Below are 23063 nucleotides of genomic sequence, written 5' to 3'. Positions count from 1 at the left end.
TATGAATGAATGAATGAATGAATGAATGAAATTATTTCTATAATACTGTTTACAACATTTTGTTACGTGATAATAAACATGCCATTTCAATGTTATAATCTTGGTCTACCGTAATATTTCTTGAGGAATGCAACTCCGTAACTTTTGACAGATGTCTTAGCCACCCCTTTGGGTATACCCAACGAAAGCCAGCGTGTGTGGTGACATTGAGGACTGCGGGTTTCCAAGGTTGGACTGCTGCTTCTGTTAAACGACCTAAATTGCCGAATGCATGCGTCAAAGCACACACTGAGTTTTATTAAAGACCTTATACCATTTCACTTGCCCTTACCCATTCGGATCTGGAAGACGCTTTACAAAAAAGGTGAGAGCGTTCTAACATGCATTTCAGTCTGCTCGCGGCCAATCTAATCCAAGGGGCCTTTTCAACAAGTAATCTGTCGTGCAAGTTGGGCAGAAGCACGCGTCAGGCAGGCAACATGTAGGCCTACAAGTCAGTAACCTATTCAACTAACTTTCATCCGAACTTTAAGTTTTCTACGGGGTCGAGCCACCGTACCAACTCACTCGGGGAATAGGCTCATATCGGCCAAATAGGGAGACGTCTTGGAGAGAAACGTGATGCAAGATGACAGTATGTAGCCACTGCAGGTCACTTATTTTTCAGCATAAGAAAAAACCCTTTGGTTTGACACTTCGCACCCTAATTATGTTGCTTCAACGTCGCGCCCTCCATGCAATTTCAGATTGACAGACATCGCGAAGCGCAAAGGGTGGAGGCTGCATGGGTGAGGGTGATAGCAAGTGACCATAACTTTGCAGAGTAATTAAATCACAGTGCTGCGCACAGACAATGGTGTGGTTTCTTGATTATTTTGTAAAGCATGCGCTTAACTAGTCATTAACAGGAAAAGGTGTGTGATTTATCCTTTATCCACCCCGACTGTGCCATGCGAAGATGCATTCTGCGTCTTCAAAATTCCCCGAAGTCGGCACCGTGCTATCTGTAATCTAACTCTAAACAAACTGTAAGTTATACTGGTTAAAAGTAGGCCTATCTGAGAATGATTTTTCCCCGTTTTGAGGTAGATTTTGGGGAAGGTGTTTGTGAAGAAGGAATTAATCGCCTGTTCCAAATAGCCGCCTAGTCTCTAATACGCGCCGGGTCTCTTACGTGATTGAGACAAATAATCGCCCGGGCTATTATTTGGTATTTTACGGTATATGATGTTATACAGTGTACAGTGTGTATTCCATGCATTCCCTTTCAAATATCCGACACCAAAAACTTTAGTCTCCATGGAAACTAATTACTCAAAAAAAAGTTTAAAAGTTTCCAATAATCCCTTTTAAATAAATAAATAGGATCTTAAACACCCTAAAACCAATAGTTAAACAGAATTCGAAACAAAGCAAAAACTATAATACTGTGTGTGTGTGTATATGTGTGTGTGTTACCTGTCAGCCTCTCCATCTTTAACCCGTTGGATGAGCTCTCGTGCAGATGGAAGGTCAGGAACACGGCCCACGTTACGAGAATACACACCTCCATCTGTTACGTAGCTGCACACAGGTGAAAAGAGGTTATAGTGAAGTACATACACAAGCTAGTTTCGAGATAAATTTTGTGTGTGTGTGTGTAGTTTAATCTTACCCACTGTTCATGTCATCAGCTCGGACATTTTTGGCTAGTATGTCCCCATCGCTCATATATCCACCCACTTCCTCCTCTAGCCCCGCCTCCTTTTCTCCAAGCTCCACATTTTTGCCCACTGTAGTCGCTGCCCTTCTCAGTGGTGCCGTGTAGACCAGGCGTGAGGGATCACCATAGCGACTAGTAGCCGAAGAGACGGACCTAGGAGGAGCATAACTGCCAGGATGGGATGGAGCATCACCTGCCTGAAGTCGAGGGCTCTGTGATTGTGATTGGCCAAGACGCCATGACATGGGGGCAGGCCGAGTGGAAAGAGCTGACAATCCACGCCCACTGACTTCTGTTGTTACCGTGGAGTCAAAGGTTGTCTCTAAAGTACTGAAAGAGAGACAGGGACAGGTAGAAAGTTAGGAGGTGAGATTAGATGGACAAATGTGTGGAGAAGAATTGGAGTAGTGAATTCATTCAGGAATCCCGTTCCCGGGGCCTGCCCTCTAACAGGATGCCAGACATCACCACTTGACAGGATTACAATTCTCAACATTCTACCACTGCCACATACCACAACTTGATGGCACTCCAGTGCCACTGCCTGCTCAACAGAATTCCAATCCCACTGCCCACTCCTTAAAATTCTTCCATTTCCACATTCTGTGTCTCCCATGGCCTGCCACTTCTATAATCTGCAGTCACCACTGTCCACCACTTCACATCCCATTTCACTGTCTGCTTTTTAATGTTCCATCTCCGCTGTCCACCATTTAACAGTATTTCCATCTAAATGCTCCACATCCACCACAGTCTGCCAAATGACAGCATTCCAATCCCATTGTTTGTTTCTCAGTGGTCCACCATTTCTATTGTGAAGTACTACCACAGTCCTCTATTTAACACTCGACCAATTTCATAGTCCACCACTTCCATTGTCCCTCACTACAACAGTCCTCCACACAAATATACCCTTCCAACAGTCTGCCTCAACAACTGTCCACCATGGTCAACAGTCTGCCACTCAATAGTATTCCAGCCCTACAGTCTGCCATTCCAAATGTTTACCAATCCCAGGATCCTTCAGCTGACAATCTGCCACTTCCATTGACCAACACTCAACAGACCATCACTCCCATGCTTTTATCATTAACACTATTTGCATTCTATTTTGATCTATTTCATAAGGTACCCGACTAATTTGAATTGACTCTTAAAATCTAAGAAAGATCTCATCTCATCTCATTATCTCTAGCCACTTTATCCTTCTACAGGGTCGCAGGCAAGCTGGAGCCTATCCCAGCTGACTACGGGCGAAAGGCGGGGTACACCCTGGACAAGTCGCCAGGTCATCACAGGGCTGACACATAGACACAGACAACCATTCACACTCACATTCACACCTACGCTCAATTTAGAGTCACCAGTTAACCTAACCTGCATGTCTTTGGACTGTGGGGGAAACCGGAGCACCCGGAGGAAACCCACGCGGACACGGGGAGAACATGCAAACTCCGCACAGAAAGGCCCTCGCCGGCCGCTGGGCTCAAACCCGGACCTTCTTGCTGTGAGGTGACAGCGCTAACCACTACACCACCGTGCCGCCCCTATAAGAAAGATATCTAACTAATTATTGAAAAATAACACCACATTCATTCATTCATTTTTCCTGGTTTAAGATTCATTCAGACTTTTCTAGTACCAACCACAGTTTCCAGCTCCTCCTATCAGATCCCCAGACATTCTCCAACAACAGTTGTGCTAACTGTGAATTATAATCTAGCCAGCAGGTCTTGGGTCTGTCCTGAGGTCTCCATCCAAATGGGATGTGCCTGGGGGTGGCCTTGTAAGGTGCCTGAACCATCTCAAATGGGTTCCTCTCAATTTGGAAGAGCAGTGGCTCTGCTCTGTGGCACTCCTAGATTGTTGAGCTCTTCTCCCTGTCACACAGAGTAAGTCCAGGAACTCTGCAGAGGAGCTTCATTTCCACCACTTGAAACAAATCCACCTTTATCCAAAACAGAGCTCCTGCTTTACCACCACGGACTGGTACAGTGACAGCACCACCTAGTCATCCCATGGGAACTATATATGTGGTCCCCTTTAATAATATACAGAAGTGCTTCAGCTGACCAATCACCATACACCTCTGGTCCCTTACATACAAGAGAAAATAGTGGTATGCACCTTGAATGGGTGGAATCTGAAGACAAAGCATGAAGGCTTGTATTTTTTTTTAATCTCGTTTTTCAATCTGGGCCTGGTGGAACCATCAAGAAAGATGAAAAGTGGCCCAATGCAAAAGCATACAGTTACATTGCAAAAGATAGATGCTAAAAAAAAAAAAAAACAGGGACAGTTAGACAACAAGCAAGACATGGTTCATAAGGTGGTCATGGTAAGCTGGAAGATCTACACTGAGCCCTACTGGGAAAAAAATAAAATAAAACAGCACCTGGATGGGTGTGCCGTTTGCCCACAGTTTAAAGGTCTGGACCCCATAGGCTAAGGTACACAGGTTACCATGTCCCAGCCAGGTATGAATTACAGTCAATACCATGATCACCAGACAAAACAGAAATGTGAACACAAAAAAAGATCTTTTAAAAACCCTGATCCAGGAGGTATGCATTTGCTGCTGGCTTGAATACGTTCATATCTGGCATGGTGGGAAATACGGTAGCTGAGCGTGAATTCCACAAACGGCTGGTCCTGGGAATGTAGGATGAGAGATGGAGATTCATATGTGATCTTGGAACACTCACAGCAAAGGGATGACCACTCGTGGAGGATCTAGTAGTAGGTGCCTTCCTGGGAAGAATGTTGGACAATTCAGTGGATGGCTACAGAAACAGGTGATGGTAGAAAACACAGAGCGAGGAGACAGTTCTTCTGTGAGCTAGTGGTACAATGCCAGCTTTCAAAGGTTTGTCTATCTTAAGTAGACAGAATGGTCTATTCTGAAATCTACCCAGTAATGCCAAGGATGTAGTGCCAGCTCCACTCCAAATTGGAGAAGCATATTCCATGAGAGGGTAGACGTAGGCCTTATACACGGTAATGTGTGCTTGCTGGGGGAGAAGGTCACTAGTTCGTCCCAGGATATGACGGCACTTTGCTGTCTTCTTTGCAATGCCAGTGATGTGCTGAGCCCAAGACAGGGTGTTAGTAATGGTGATACCCAGGAGAGATATGTTGTTTGTAGCAACCAACTCGTTGTTCATGAAGAAGAGTGGTGGGTGATTCTGGGTTCTCTTTCTGCTGATGATCATCTCCTCAGTTTTGCAGGCATTAAAGGTAACGCACCAGCTATCTGCCCAAGAATCGATCTTATGCAGATCACATTGGAGGCTTCCAGCACAGAGAGTTCTGTCACATGAGTTCTTGATTACAGTGTGAAGCACTGAGTCATCAGCGAAAAGGGATAACTCCATTCTGTGGCTACATCAACTTGACAAACATGTATTAACTAGGCACCATTTTTAGATCAATTCTGGGCATGAATGTTTGAACAGCCTGAGAATTTGGTTCATGGTGTGTGCTGTTACTGTACACTGTTGCTATGGTTACAGTCTACAGCATATCAGCATCCTCAGCATCATCATGTGTGTTAATACACAGTATCATGCGAGAACTATAACTACAGTATAGCCATTTGTGACAGGTGTGTGAATCCCTTCTGTAATACATGTAACACACACACACACACACACACACACACACACACACACACACACACACACACAAAGAGCACAGTATTCCAGTAACTTCTTTCATAATCACTGGCACAAGCACTTGGCCCTGATTTCCCCCATTTTGTGTGTGTGTGTGTGTGTGTGTGTGTGTGTGTGTGATATCAAACTACAGTAGGTGGCTTGGTATTGATGATGATGGATGCTGTATTTGGCCCTTTTGCGTAGGTATGAAATTTTGACTGATTTTGATGTATATACAGTATAATATGCTCTGTCTCAGTGACTATTCTGTCTCACTGCTGTCACCTGTGTTGAGCTGAAGAATTACAACCAATGGCTGTGTAACACTCTTACGAATAATTCTAAAATTTGTTGAGAAAACGTTTCAACAATTTGGGATGGTGTACAGACCTGCATAAAAAAAAAAAAGTCTTAACTAAAAAAGAGAATCTCATCTTTTTACTAATGGGCTAGCTACTTTTCGCAACTAACATACTGTAGCTAGCTAACTAACTAATAAACGCAAGCTAACATGTTTCATACACTGCCTATCGAATGTAACAACGGAAATACCTTGTGGAGATCTGCAAACGCTACTATTAATAAGATTGCTATTAGTTTATTTTACACTGTATTACTTTCCAGATTGCTAACTCATACCTGTGGACGTGTTCTTTATTCATAGCAGCAATTCAGCCCACCATTTTGTTTTTCATATTTCTGCTTTTTTGGTGAATCAATTGTAGATATGAAATATAGAAAAGCAGGTGATGAGTTTGGCTAGCAAGTATCTGCACAACATGCACGCACACACACACACACACATCAACAGATAAGTCATATTGACATGAACCTTTATTTTTATGGGACTATAGCTTGAAAATGGTTTTTATCGACTTTGAAGAAAAGAAAATCTCATCTGTGTGTGTGTGTGTGTGTGTGTGCTTTAAATAAAATATAGTGTCAAGCACAGATTATAGATCATAGCTGCCTCTCAGGAATTGAAGAGTATGAACACTATCAACATATAAGCTATGTGCTATATACAGTGGTGCTTGAAAGTTTGTGAACCCTTTAGAATTTTCTATATTTCTGCATAAATATGACCTAAAACATCATCAGATTGTTACACAAGTCCTAAAAGTAGATAAAGAGAACCCAGTTAAACAAATAAGACAAAAAATATTATACTTGGTCATTTATTTATTGAGGAAAATGATCCAATATTACATATCTGTGAGTGGCAAAAGTATGTGAACCTCTAGGATTAATAGTTAATTTGAAGGTGAAATTAGAGTCAGGTGAGTTCAATCAATGGGATGACAATCAGGTGTGAGTGGGCACCCTGTTTTATTTAAAGAACAGGGATCTATCAAAGTCTGATCTTCACAACACGTGTTTGTGGAAGTGTATAATAGTACGAACAAAGGAGATTTCTGAGGACCTCAGAAACAGCATTGCTGATGCTCATCAGGCTGGAAAAGGTTACAAAACAATCTCTAAAGAGTTTGGACTCCACCCATCCACAGTCAGACAGATTGTGTGCAAATGCAGGAAATTTAAGACCATTGTTACCCTCCCCAGGAGTGGTCAACCAACAAAGATCACTCCAAGAGCAAGGCGTGTAATAGTCGGCAAGGTCACAAAGGACCCCAGGGTAACTTCTAAGCAACTGAAGGCCTCTCTCACGTTGGTTAATATTAATGTTCATGAGTCCACCATCAGGAGAACACTGAACAACAATGGTGTGCATGGCAGGCTTGCAAGGAGAAAGCCACTGCTCTCCAAAAAGAACATTGCTGCTCATCTGCAGTTTGCTAAAGATCACGTGGACAAGCCAGACAGCTATTGGAAAAATGTTTTGTGAAGGATGAGACCAAAATAGAACATTTTGGTTGAAATGAGAAGCCTCATGTTTGGAGAAAGGAAAACACTGCATTCCAGCATAAGAACCATATCTCATCTGTGAAACATGGTGGTGGTAGTATCATGGTTTGGGCCTGTTTTGTTGCATCTGGGCCAGGACGGCTTGCCATCATTGATGGAACAATGAATTCTGAATTATACCAGCGAATTCTAAAGGAAAATGTCAGGACATCTGTCCATGAACTGAATCTCAAGAGAAGGTGGGTCATGCAGCAAGACAACGACCTTAAGCACACAAGTCGTTCTACCAAAGAATGATTAAACAAGAATACAGTTAATGTTTTGGAATGGCCAAGTCAAAGTCCTGACCTTAATCCAATCGAAATGTTGTGGAAGGACCTGAAGCGAGCAGTTCATGTGAGGAAACCCACCAACATCCCAGAGTTGAAGCTGTTCTGTACGGAGGAACTGGCTAAAATTCCTCCAAGCCGGTGTGCAGGACTGATCAACAATTACCGGAAATGTTTAGTTGCAGTTATTGCTGCACAAGGGGGTCACACCAGATACTGAAAGCAAAGGTTCACATACTTTTGCCACTCACAGATATGTAATATTGGATCATTTTCCTCAATAAATAAATGACCAAGTATAATATTTTTGTCTCATTTGTTTAACTGGGTTCTCTTTATCTACTTTTAGGACTTGTGTGAAAATCTGATGATGTTTTAGGTCATTTTTATGCAGAAATATAGAAAATTCTAAAAGGTTCACAAACTTTCAAGCACCACTGTACATAAATCATCATTTTAGTTACGGATAGGATTTTTTCCTCATTAATTTACCAACACATCTGAGGAAAAAGTTATTAATCCTGAGGGTTCTATCATATTTTCTAAATAACAGCTACAAGCTAGTTAGCTTAATCATAATATTCAGTTATAAAGGTTATTTCCTTAGTAATATAACAACACGTGAGGAAAATGTTCATGTTATCTACAGCTTTGTATCATTTTTTTTCTTTTCACAGCTAAGCGCTAGCTAGTGAAAGCGTAATCTTACCCTAGGCTGACACTTGCACGACTTTTGGCCACGATTTTGTCGTGGCAAGTCGTGCCATTTTGGGGCACGAACTGGGAGGCTCCCGCACTGTTCACGACTAGTTCATGCATAGTTCACGACAAGTTCACGAATGCGTGCCCGTCCACATTCACGAACTGGCACGACGAGTTCACGCATAGTTTGCGCATAGTTTACGAACTTCCCACATTGGCACGATGAGTTTGCGCAATTCGGACGGTGCCGTGCCGACTTGGGCACGCCTGTGTCATGCACAACCTCATCCTCATCAGATACCCACACGCAATTTCAGAAGTGGACCGCGAAGATCCGGACACACATGATCTGATCCCTGGTGGATGGAGGACTGACCGACACCTGCAGGGGCTGCTGCCTCTAACCGGCCATCATACCCAGAAGGATGCAAAGGATCAGCGAGACTACCTGTCACATTACTACATGTCCCCTGCTGGTGCTGTCCCTTGGCAAGAAAGAATGGTAGTAGCTTCATGAGCTGCATCCACAGTTGTTCCATTTTTGAAATAAAAGAAATGAAACTCCCCCCCAAAAAAAAAGTCATGAAGGAATAGAAAATAAAAGACATTAAAGAAAAAAGCAAGAAAAAAAATTGCGAATGGCGAGAAGTGTCCGGGAAGCCCTATATATACCCCCGCACCGACGCGAGCCCCACTGTCGCGCAGTAGTCGTGAACTGCTCGTGAACTGCTCGTGAACTGCTCGTGAACTCGTCGTGAACTGCTCGTGCCATGCGCAAACTGTTCGTGAAGTGCGTAAACTAGTCGTGAACTGCTCGTGCCATCAATGCGTGACCGTGTCAGTGGGAAGGCACGGCCACGCTGCGACGCGCACCAATTCGTGAACATGTCGTGAACTACTCGTGAACTCGACGTGAGCTGTTCGTGAACTATTCGTGGCAGTTCGTGACAGTCGTGGCATGGCGCGCACTTCCACGCACTGGCACGCATCCTCCCGCATCGTCCCGACGAGTTCACGACGAGATCACTAACAGTTTGCGCATAGTTCACGACCCGGTCGCAAAATTTTGTCGTGACCAAAATTTTGAACATTTCAAAATTCTCGTCCCGACATGGCACGCAGTCACGACGGGTTTACGCACACTTCACGCCAGTTTACGACTAGTTTGCGCACTGGCACGACTCGAGTCGTGCCAGTGCGTGCCACGGAATCGTGCAAGTGTCAGCCTAGCCTTAGTCTTCGAGATCACTATTACAGCTTTTCTTAGTAATGCGACAACAATTCTGAGGAAAATGTTAGTTATCGACAGTTTTGTACCATTTTTAACTTTCCACAGCTAGTGTTAGCTAGCAAAAGTGCAATTTTTGTCCTCTAGATCACTATTAGAGCTTTTCTTGGTAACCTGACAACACTTCTGAGGAAAATGTTAATGCTATCTACAGTTTACTATCATTTTTATCTTTCCACAGCTAGCATTAACTAGCTAAAGTGTAATCTTAGACTTCTAGACAACTGTAATAGCTTTTCTTAGTAATCTGACAGCACTTCTGAGGAAAATGTTCATGTTTTCTATAGTTTTGTATTATTTTTATCTGTCCACAGCTAGCATTAACTAGCTAAAGTGTAATCTGAGACTTCTAGACAACTGTAATAGCTTTTCTTAGTAATCTGACAGCACTTCTGAGGAAAATGTTCATGTTTTCTATAGTTTTGTATTATTTTTATCTTTCCACAGCTAGCATTAACTAGCTGAAGTTTAATATTAGACTTCTCGATTACTGTTGTCACTTTTCGCAGTAATCGGACAACAATTCTGAGGAAAATATAAATGTTTTCAAGAGTTTTTTATTATTTTTATCTTTCCATAGCTAGTGTTAACTAGCTAAAGTGTAACCTTAGACTTCTAGGTCAATGTTGTAGCTTTTCTTAGTAATCTGACACCACTTCTGAGGAAAATGTTAATGTTTTCTACATTTTTTTATCTTTCTACAGCTAGCATCAGCTTGCTAAAGTGTAATATTAGACTTCCAGATCAATATTATAGCCTTTCTTAGTAATCTGACAACGTTTCTGAGGAAAATGTTAGTTATCTACAGTTTACTATCATTTTTATCTTTTCTCACTGCTAGAATTTGGTAGCTACATTATAGTATTAGACTTCTAGATCACTATTATATCTTTTCTTAGTAATCTAACACCACTTCTGTGGAAAATGTTAATGTTATCGACAGTTTTATATCATTTTTATCTTTTTCACAGCTAGCATCAGCTCGCGAAAGTGTAATATTAGACTTCTACAGTAGATCAATATTAAAGATTTTCTTTGTAATCTGACAACACTTCTGAGGAAAATGTTCATGCTATCTACAGGTGTTTAATATTTTTATCTTTCCACTGTTAGCATTAACTAGCTAAAGTGTAATCTTAGACTTCTAGATTACTGCTGTAGTTTTTCTTAGTAATCTGACATGACTTCTGAGGGAAATGTTAATGTTTTCTTCATTTGTATTTTTTTATCTTTCCACAGCTAGCATTAACTAGCTAAAGTGTAATCTTCGACTTCTAGATCACTATTTGAGCCTTTCTTAGTAATCTGACAACATTTCTGAGGAAAATGTTAAAGTTTTCTACAGTTTTGTATCATTTTTATCTTTTCCACAGCTAGCATTATCAAGCTAAAGTGTAATCTTAGACTTCTAGATCACCATTATAGCTTTCCTTAGAAATCTAACACCACTTCTGAGGAAAACGTTAATGTTATCTGCAGTTTTGTATCATATTTATATTTTCACAGCGAGCATCAGCTTGCTAAAGTGTAATATTAAACTTCTAGATCACTATTATAGCTTTTCTTAGTAATCTGATAACACTTCTGAGGAAAATGTTAATGTTATCTCCAGTTTACTATCATTTTTCTCTTTTTTCACAGCTAGCATTTGAAGCTAAAGTGTAATTTACAGACTTCTAGTTCACGGTTATAGCTTTTCTTAGTAATTTACCAAAACTTCTGGGGAAAATATTAATGTCATCTACAGTTTTGTATCTTTTTTTTTTCAAAGCTGAGTGCTAGCTAGCTAAATTGTAACCTTACACTTCTAGATAACTATTTTACCTTTTTTTTTGTAATTTGCAACACTTCTGAGATGTTAATGTTATCTACAGTTTATCTTTTTTTTTCGTTTCACAGCTAAGCACTAGCTAGCTAAAGTGTAACATTTGAGGTAAATGTTGATATTTTCTACTGTCTTGTGCCATTTTCACTGGCACTGAGACATTATATTCGATCTGTAGTAAAAGACGCGTTATGTGCTAACTATCTAAATTATTATTTTAGTCATAGTGATTCTTAGTAATCTACCAATGCATTTTGAGGAAAATGTTGATATTCCTAATCACTTTGTCTTGTTAGTATCGGTACTGTTTCTGTACTTCATCTATATAAACGACAGTGGCTATCTGATAGCTTGTTAAATTTGAATTTTCGTCATATGGAGCCATTTTCAATATTTTAGAAACATTTCTGAAGTAAACAGTGATATTCCCGACAGGTTCATCTTGTTTTTACAATTACCACACATTCACCTTGTCCATATAAAGACCTAAAGCTGATATTTTAGCGAGCTAAATGAGAGTTTCTGTTGTATCAAGGGGTTTTTTTTAGTAACTTTTCAACACTTCTGAGGAAAATGATGATATCTGTGATGATTCTGTATCATTTTCACGATTACTTCCCCTTCACCTTTTTCAGATAACAACATACGACAGACTGAACAACATGGTGTTAGCGAGAAAAACTAAACCAGAGTTTTAGTTGTGTGGAGTATTTTTTAACGTCTAACTCCTGGTAGCTTATCTGACTTTATTCTGATGGTACTTGAGGAAAGAAACCCTTTTGGGTTCTGATGGTATTTAAAAGTAACCAGAAAATTCCAGGTGGAAACCGTGAACCCAATTCCCAGTAGGGATTTTCATAACAGGATGTAATTTGGGTTTACGTATGTGTGCGTCTGATGCAGACGCCCTGCCATTTAATCAGTGGTATAGTTAGTCCACTAATGTAGTCCACTCACCTGTGTGTGATCTGTGTCCCCCGTAAACTGGACATGGTCTCTTCCAGGTTCTGCCTAAGATCGGCGATGTTCTTTACCGTACGCATGCGTCTCGCCTCGGGGTCTTCACCTGATACACAGCACAGAGACAGAAGGACACATTATAAAAATAGATAGATAGATAGATAGATAGATAGATAGATAGATAGATAGATAGATAGATAGATAGATAGATAGATAGATAGATAGATAGATAGATAGATAGATAGAATAATACATTAAGAGTCAGGAAAGAAGGTAAAATGAATTATGGTAAAATAAATAGAAGTGGTGAATGGTGAATAGAAATAGAAAATAGAGAAATGGTGAAGGAGAAGAATGAAAGGGGAAAAGATGGATGTAATGAAAGAATAAAGAAATTAAAATAATGAAGGAAGGAAGACACAGGGAGAGAAACAGAGGACCAAATTTGGACAAATCTGCCAGAACGTGTGTGTGTTTGTTCTGTGCCCTGTGAATGCCCATCTCTCACTCACACACACACACACACACACACACACTCACCTCCAGGGTTAAAGTTTTGAAATGACACCTTAGATTAGCATGTCTGTGATACTCCCCCCCCCACAAACACATGCGCACGCACACACACACACACACACACACAAATGCACACACACGCACTCTCAGACTTACTCTTTGAGGGCATGTCTGTATGTGTGTGTGTGTTGAGAGCGTGTTCCAGGTGTGAGAGCATGCTGATGATCACGTCCTTATCCAGCTCCGCCCGCTCCTCCCTGCCGCTCTCCACTTCATCCATCCATCCTGCAGCTATGCTCACGTGCTCTTCATCATCTTCATCATCGCCACCATCATCTCTGTCCTTCATCACCCATTTTCCCTTCTGGCCCCGCCCCTCTGACCGTGAGTGATGGAATGGAGATGTCATCCTTGAGAGGGACAGTGAGAGAGAACGGGTTCTCACGGTTCTAGATGAAGAGGATGAAGATGATGATGATGATGATGATGATGAAGACGAAGGTGAGAATAGGACCTTCGGATCAGCATCGCTAAGTAAGGTCAGGTTGCCAGAGGAACGTTGTTTCCGGAGGTTGTAGTGGAGACGCGGCGGTTGCTCTGAGCTATGGAAGACGGAAAACTGCGCTCCTCTCTTCATCCTTGCTTCCGTTTGTCTGTCTCACACTGCACGCTGTCTTGTGTGTGTGTGTGTGTGTGTGTGGTTGTTGCCAATCTTCAGGTGGCTGTTGGCTCTCCCTCATGCACGCATGCTCACTCACTCTCTCTCTCTCTTTCTCTCTCACACACACGCACAGACACAATGAGTACACTCATATCCTCCTCTCATGTATCTCTCTCTCTCTCTCTCACTATATATATATATATATATATATATATATATATATATATATATATATATATATATAATTTATTTATTTATTTATCTATCTTCTATCTATCCATCCATCCATCCATCTAGTTGTCGCTTTCTCGCTCTCATTCTCTCTCTCATTCTTTTTGCCTCTCGAGTTCTCTTTTGCTTTTTCACTCATCCCACTCTGTTCTGTTAATTCCAGGCTGACGGGGCGTGCATGATTGCAGAGAACAAACTCTCTCTCTCTCTCTCTCTCTCTCTCTCTCTCTTTCTCTCTCTGCTACATCACTGTTTGCTGCTGCAGCGTTTTAATCTGTTTAGTTCAGTTTTTATTTCTGTAACGCTTTTAACAATACACAATATCACTAATGGACTTTACAGAAATTTCAATCCCTGATAAACAAGCCAGAGGTGACAATGACGAGGAAAAGCCCTGACATCATTACACAGTTGTATACACCCAGGCTTTAACTAGATAACAGTTAGCTGGAACTTCACCAGGCTACGAGTAATCACACTCGGCAAGACACGTGTGGTGTGATTTCAATAATCAGTTTGAAAGTGGCTTACAAAAGACAGACATGGAAGTCAAAAATAACATCTTCTCAAGCTCCAACTTCCCACGTCCAAGCTCCGTCCAATGTAGAATAAGGCTTGGAAATGCATCCTAACAACTGGCAAGACTTCGCAATGAAATAAAGGAACAGGAGGGTAGAAACAAGCAAACAAATAAACAAGCTACGGTATTGAAAGTGAAACACAGAACAGGTTAACACACAAAGCAATGATGAGACCAGGAACAAGACAGAACTGAAAAGAAAAGCCGCATGACCATAACGAACACCAACACATGACAGGAACTGAAAACCAAACAACTGACAGCAGCCTGCGGTGTCTTTCCCAGTGCGAGAAGTGTGACAAGCAACAATCAACACCACAATAACACAAAAGACATTTGGCATTTCAAAAACTAAAGATTCTCTGTGTGTTTTATCTCAGCTGAAGTATTCAAAGCTGTGTGTACTGATCTCTGACACAGCAAGAAGCAGCCCTCAGCTACAACTGTCACATCAACACACACACACACACACACACACACACACACACACACACACACACACACACACACACACACACACAATTCCCCCACAGGTCCATATTGCCATCACAGCAAGGAAAAGGTCAGAAGTGACAGGTGGACAAAGACAGGCCTTGTTTGCCATCCAGAATGTGTTGTTGATCTCTGTATGTATGTATGTGTGTGTATGTGTGTGTGTGTGTTTGTGTGTGTATGTATGTATGTATGTATGTATGTATGTGTGTGTGTGTGTGTGTGTGTTTGTACCTGAGATCTCCTCTAGGCACTGTTTGGCTGTTTTGTTGTAGGCGAGCTCTTTAGTAGGACTAAGAGAAGCATCAGGAGCAACCACTGCAGTACAGTCATTCTCTGAGCATGTCCTGAGACAGAGACAGTGAGAAAATGACAAAAATTTACCCTCAAATACCAGAACTTATAATCAAACATGATTTATCAAACATCAACACTTACCAAGAAACACCAAATTAAACACCAACATACTTCAGAAAACATCAACACTCGCCATCACACACCAACACGCTCCATCACGCACCAACACTCTCCATCATGCACCAACATGCTCCATCACGCACCAACACTCTGCATCACGCACCAACACTCTGCATCACGCACCAACACTCTGCATCACGCACCAACACTCTCCATCACGCACCAACACTCTCCATCACGCACCAACACTCTTCATCACACACCAACACGCTCCATCACGCACCAACACTCTGCATCACGCACCAACACTCTCCATCATGCACCAACATGCTCCATCACGCACCAACACTCTGCATCACGCACCAACACGCTCCATCACGCACCAACACGCTCCATCACGCACCAACACTCTGCATCACGCACCAACACTCTGCATCACGCACCAACACTCTCCATCACGCACCAACACTCTCCATCACGCACCAACACGCTCCATCACGCACCAACACGCTCCATCACGCACCAACACTCTGCATCACGCACCAACACTCTCCATCACGCACCAACACGCTCCATCACGCACCAACACTCTGCATCACGCACCAACACTCTGCATCACGCACCAACATGCTCCATCAAGCACCAACACTCTGCATCACGCACCAACACTCTCCATCACGCACCAACACTCTGCATCACGCACCAACACTCTGCATCACGCACCAACACTCTCCATCACGCACCAACACTCTGCATCACGCACCAACACTCTGCATCACGCACCAACACGCTCCATCACGCACCAACACTCTCCATCACGCACCAACACTCTCCATCACGCACCAACACGCTCCATCACGCACCAACACGCTCCATCACGCGACAACACTCTGCATCACGCACCAACACTCTGCATCACGCACCAACACTCTCCATCACGCACCAACACGCTCCATCACGCACCAACACTCTGCATCACGCACCAACATGCTCCATCAAGCACCAACACTCTGCATCACGCACCAACACTCTCCATCACGCACCAACACTCTGCATCACGCACCAACACTGCATCACGCACCAACACTCTGCATCACGCACCAACACTCTCCATCACGCACCAATACGCTCCATCACGCACCAACACTCTCCATCACGCACCAACACGCTCCATCACGCACCAACACTCTGCATCACGCACCAACACTCTGCATCACGCACCAACACTCTCCATCACGCACCAACACGCTCCATCACGCACCAACACGCTCCATCACGCACCAACACCCTGCATCACGCACCAACACTCTCCATCACGCACCAACACGCTCCATCACGCACCAACACTCTGCATCACGCACCAACACTCCGCATCACGCACCAACACTCTCCATCACGCACCAACACGCTCCATCACGCACCAACACTCTGCATCACGCACCAACATGCTCCATCAAGCACCAACACTCTGCATCACGCACCAACACTCTCCATCACGCACCAACACTCTGCATCACGCACCAACACTCTGCATCACGCACCAACACTCTCCATCACGCACCAATACGCTCCATCACGCACCAACACTCTGCATCACGCACCAACACGCTCCATCACGCACCAACACTCTGCATCACGCACCAACACTCTGCATCACGCACCAACACTCTGCATCACGCACCAACACTCTGCATCACGCACCAACACTCTGCATCACGCACCAATACGCTCCATCACGCACCAACACTCTCCATCACGCACCAACACGCTCCATCACGCACCAACACTCTGCATCACGCACCAACACTCTCCATCACGCACCAACACGCTCCATCACGCACCAACACTCTGCATCACGCACCAACACTCTCCATCACGCACCAACACGCTCCATCACGCACCAACACTCTCCATCACGCACCAACACGCTCCATCACGCACCAACACTCTGCATCACGCACCAACACTCTCCATCACGCACCAACACGCTCCATCACGCACCAACACTCTGCATCACACACCAACACTCTGCATCACGCACCAACACTCTCCATCACGCACCAACACGCTCCATCACGCACCAACACTCTGCATCACGCACCAACATGCCCCATCATGCACCAACACTCTGCATCACGCACCAACACTCTCCATCACGCACCAACACTCTGCATCACGCACCAACACTCTGCATCACGCACCAACACTCTCCATCACGCACCAACACTCTGCATCACGCACCAACATGCTCCATCACGCACCAACACTCTCCATCACGCACCAACACTCTGCATCACGCACCAACACTCTGCATCACGCACCAACACTCTGCATCACGCACCAACACTCTGCATCACGCACCAACACTCTGCATCACGCACCAACACTCTGCATCACGCACCAACACTCTCCATCACGCACCAACACTCTCCATCACGCACCAACACTCTCCATCACGCACCAACACTCTTCATCACACACCAACACGCTCCATCACGCACCAACACTCTGCATCACGCACCAACACTCTCCATCATGCACCAACATGCTCCATCACGCACCAACACTCTGCATCACGCACCAACACGCTCCATCACGCACCAACACGCTCCATCACGCACCAACACTCTGCATCACGCACCAACACTCTGCATCACGCACCAACACTCTCCATCACGCACCAACACTCTCCATCACGCACCAACACGCTCCATCACGCACCAACACGCTCCATCACGCACCAACACTCTGCATCACACACCAACACTCTCCATCACGCACCAACACGCTCCATCACGCACCAACACTCTGCATCACGCACCAACACTCTGCATCACACACCAACACTCTCCATCACGCACCAACACGCTCCATCACGCACCAACACTCTGCATCACGCACCAACATGCTCCATCAAGCACCAACACTCTGCATCACGCACCAACACTCTCCATCACGCACCAACACTCTGCATCACGCACCAACACTCTGCATCACGCACCAACACTCTCCATCACGCACCAATACGCTCCATCACGCACCAACACTCTCCATCACGCACCAACACGCTCCATCACGCACCAACACTCTGCATCACGCACCAACACTCTGCATCACGCACCAACACTCTCCATCACGCACCAACACGCTCCATCACGCACCAACACGCTCCATCACGCACCAACACCCTGCATCACGCACCAACACTCTCCATCACGCACCAACACGCTCCATCACGCACCAACACTCTGCATCACGCACCAACACTCCGCATCACGCACCAACACTCTCCATCACGCACCAACACGCTCCATCACGCACCAACACTCTGCATCACGCACCAACATGCTCCATCAAGCACCAACACTCTGCATCACGCACCAACACTCTCCATCACGCACCAACACTCTGCATCACGCACCAACACTCTGCATCACGCACCAACACTCTCCATCACGCACCAATACGCTCCATCACGCACCAACACTCTGCATCACGCACCAACACGCTCCATCACGCACCAACACTCTGCATCACGCACCAACACTCTGCATCACGCACCAACACTCTGCATCACGCACCAACACTCTGCATCACGCACCAACACTCTGCATCACGCACCAATACGCTCCATCACGCACCAACACTCTCCATCACGCACCAACACGCTCCATCACGCACCAACACTCTGCATCACGCACCAACACTCTCCATCACGCACCAACACGCTCCATCACGCACCAACACTCTGCATCACGCACCAACACTCTCCATCACGCACCAACACGCTCCATCACGCACCAACACTCTCCATCACGCACCAACACGCTCCATCACGCACCAACACTCTGCATCACGCACCAACACTCTCCATCACGCACCAACACGCTCCATCACGCACCAACACTCTGCATCACACACCAACACTCTGCATCACGCACCAACACTCTCCATCACGCACCAACACGCTCCATCACGCACCAACACTCTGCATCACGCACCAACATGCTCCATCATGCACCAACACTCTGCATCACGCACCAACACTCTCCATCACGCACCAACACTCTGCATCACGCACCAACACTCTGCATCACGCACCAACACTCTCCATCACGCACCAACACTCTGCATCACGCACCAACATGCTCCATCACGCACCAACACTCTCCATCACGCACCAACACTCTGCATCACGCACCAACACTCTGCATCACGCACCAACACTCTGCATCACGCACCAACACTCTGCATCACGCACCAACACTCTCCATCACGCACCAACACTCTGCATCACGCACCAACATGCTCCATCATGCACCAACACTCTCCATCACGCACCAACACTCTGCATCACGCACCAACACTCTGCATCACGCACCAACACTCTCCATCACGCACCAACACTCGCCATCACGCACCAACACGCTCCATCATGCACCAACACTCTCCATCACGCACCAACACGCTCCATCATGCACCAACACTCTGCATCACGCACCAACGCTCTCCATCACGCACCAACACTCTCCAACACACACCAACACTCTCCATTATGCACCAACATTTGCCATCAAACACCAGCATTCACCATCACGCACCAACATTCTCCATCACACACCAACACTCTGCATCACACACCAACACTCTGCATCAAGCACCAAAAAATCACCATCATGCAGCAAAACTTGCCATCAAACACCAGCACTCTCCATCACACACCAACACTCTGCATCATGCAGCAACACTTGCCATCAAACACCAACATTCTCCATCAGGCACCAAAACTCTCCATCAAGCACCAAAACTCTCCATCAAGCACCAAAACTCTCCATCAAGCACCAAAACTCGCCATCAAGCACCAAAACTCTCCATCAAGCACCAAAACTCTCCATCAAGCACCAAAACTCTCCATCAAGCACCAAAACTCGCCATCAAGCACCAAAACTCTCCATCAGGCACCAACACTCTCCATCAGGCACCAACACTCTCCATCAAGCACCAAAACTCTCCATCAAGCACCAAAACTCTCCATCAGGCACCAACACTCTCCATCAAGCACCAAAACTCTCCATCAAGCACCAAAACTCGCCATCATGCAGCAACACTTGCCATCAAACACCAACACTCTGCATCACACACCAACACTCGCCATCAAACACCAACACTCGCCATCACGCATCAACATTCGCCATCACACACCAAAACTCGCCATCATGCAGCAACACTTGCCATCAAACACCAACACTCTGCATCACACACCAACACTCTCCATCACACACCAACACTCGCCATCAAACACCAACACTCTCCATCACGCATCAACACTCTCCATCATGCACCAACACTCTCCATCACACACCTCCATCATGCACCAACACTCTCCATCATGCACCAACACTCTCCATCACACACCTCCATCACACACCAACACTCTCCATCACGCACCAACACTCTCCATCACACACCTCCATCACGCACCAACACTCTCCATCACACACCTCCATCACGCACCAACACTCTCCATCACGCACCAACACTCTCCATCACGCACCAACACTCTCCATCATGCACCAACACTCTCCATCACACACCAACACTCTCCATCACACACCTCCATCACGCACCAACACTCTCCATCACGCACCAACACTCTCCATCATGCACCAACACTCTCCATCACACACCAACACTCTCCATCACACACCAACACTCTCCATCACACACCAACACTCTTTATCAAGCACCAACACTCTCCATCACACACCAACATTCGCCATCACACACCAACACTCTCCATCACACACCAACACTCTCCATCACGCACCAACACTCTCCATCACACACCAACACTCTCCATCACACACCAGCACTCTCTCTCAAGCACCAACACTCTCCATCACACACCAACATTCGCCATCACACACCAACACTCTCCATCACACACCAACACTCTCCATCACACACCAGCACTCTGCATCACACACCAACACTCTGCATCACACACCAACACTCTGCATCACACACCAACACTCTGCATCACACACCAACACTCTGCATCACACACCAACACTCTGCATCAAGCACCCAAAAAATCGCCATCATGCAGCAACACTTGCCATCGAACACCAGCACTCTCCATCACACACCAACACTCTGCATCAAGCACCAAAACTCATCATCATGCAGCAACACTTGCCATCAAACACCAGCACTCTCCATCACACACCAACACTCGCCATCATGCAGCAACACTTGCCATCAAACACCAACACTCTGCATCACACACCAACACACTGCATCACACAGCAACACTCTGCATCACACACCAACACTCTCCATCAAGCACCAAAACTCGCCATCATGCAGCAACACTTGCCATCAAACACCAACACTCTGCATCACACAGCAACACTCTGCATCACACACCAACACTCTGCATCACACACCAACACTCTTTATCAAGCACCAACACTCTCCATCAAGCACCAAAACTCTGCATCACACACCAACACTCTTTATCAAGCACCAACACTCTCCATCACGCACCAACACTCTCCATCACGCACCAACACTCTCCATCACGCACCAACACTCTCCATCACGCACCAACACTCTCTATCAAGCACCAACACTCTCCATCACACACCAACATTCGCCATCACACACCAACACTCTCCATCACACACCAACACTCTCCATCACGCACCAACACTCTCCATCACGCACCAACACTCTCCATCACACACCAACACTCTCTCTCAAGCACCAACACTCTCCATCACACACCAACATTCGCCATCACACACCAACACTCTCCATCACACACCAACACTCTCCATCACACACCAACACTCTCCATCACACACCAGCACTCTGCATCACGCACCAACACTCTCCATCACGCACCAACACTCTCCATCACGCACCAACACTCTCCATCACGCACCAACACTCTCTATCAAGCACCAACACTCTCCATCACACACCAACATTCGCCATCACACACCAACACTCTCCATCACACACCAACACTCTCCATCACGCACCAACACTCTCCATCACACACCAACACTCTCCATCAGACACCAACACTCTCTCTCAAGCACCAACACTCTCCATCACACACCAACATTCGCCATCACACACCAACACTCTCCATCACACACCAACACTCTCCATCACACACCAACACTCTCCATCACACACCAACACTCTCCATCACACACCAACACTCTCCATCACGCACCAACACTCTCTATCAAGCACCAACACTCTCCATCACACACCAACATTCACCATCACACACCAACACTCTCCATCACACACCAACACTCTCCATCACGCACCAACACTCTCCATCACACACCAACACTCTCCATCACACACCAACACTCTCTCTCAAGCACCAACACTCTCCATCACACACCAACATTCGCCATCACACACCAACACTCTCCATCACACACCAACACTCTCCATCACACACCAACACTCTCCATCACACACCAACACTCTCCATCACACACCAACACTCTCCATCACACACCAGCACTCTGCATCACGCACCAACACTCTCCATCACGCACCAACACTCTCCATCACGCACCAACACTCTCCATCAAGCACCAACACTCTCCATCACGCACCAACGCTCGCCATCACACACCAACACTCTCCATCACACACCAACACTCTCCATCACACACCAACACTCTCCATCACACACCAGCACTCTGCATCACGCACCAACACTCTCCATCACGCACCAACACTCTCCATCACGCACCAACACTCTCCATCACGCACCAACACTCTCTATCAAGCACCAACACTCT

At 45.4% G+C, this 23063-nt stretch overlaps 1 protein-coding gene across 7 annotated transcripts in view; it reads right to left on the bottom strand.

Moving 5' to 3' along the window:
• nav3 (neuron navigator 3) overlaps positions 1–23063 on the bottom strand; it is a 203970-nt gene that overhangs the window by 62649 nt on the left and 118258 nt on the right. For all 7 annotated transcript variants that reach the window (XM_060903775.1, XM_060903777.1, XM_060903778.1 and 4 more), the window contains exons 9-12: positions 15043–15155; positions 12326–12434; positions 1655–2032; positions 1459–1563 (exon numbers count right to left, since the gene is read on the bottom strand). In XM_060903775.1, coding sequence (XP_060759758.1) covers positions 1459–1563; positions 1655–2032; positions 12326–12434; positions 15043–15155 — 705 coding nt within the window. The remainder of the gene's footprint in view (positions 1–1458; positions 1564–1654; positions 2033–12325; positions 12435–15042; positions 15156–23063) is intronic.

Source organism: Neoarius graeffei, chromosome 21 (assembly GCF_027579695.1).
Source record: "Neoarius graeffei isolate fNeoGra1 chromosome 21, fNeoGra1.pri, whole genome shotgun sequence".
In the NCBI taxonomy this organism is placed as follows: Eukaryota; Metazoa; Chordata; class Actinopteri; order Siluriformes; family Ariidae; genus Neoarius; species Neoarius graeffei.
Note: the sequence above shows the minus strand (reverse complement) of the source record. Positions and strands in the feature narration are given on the sequence as shown.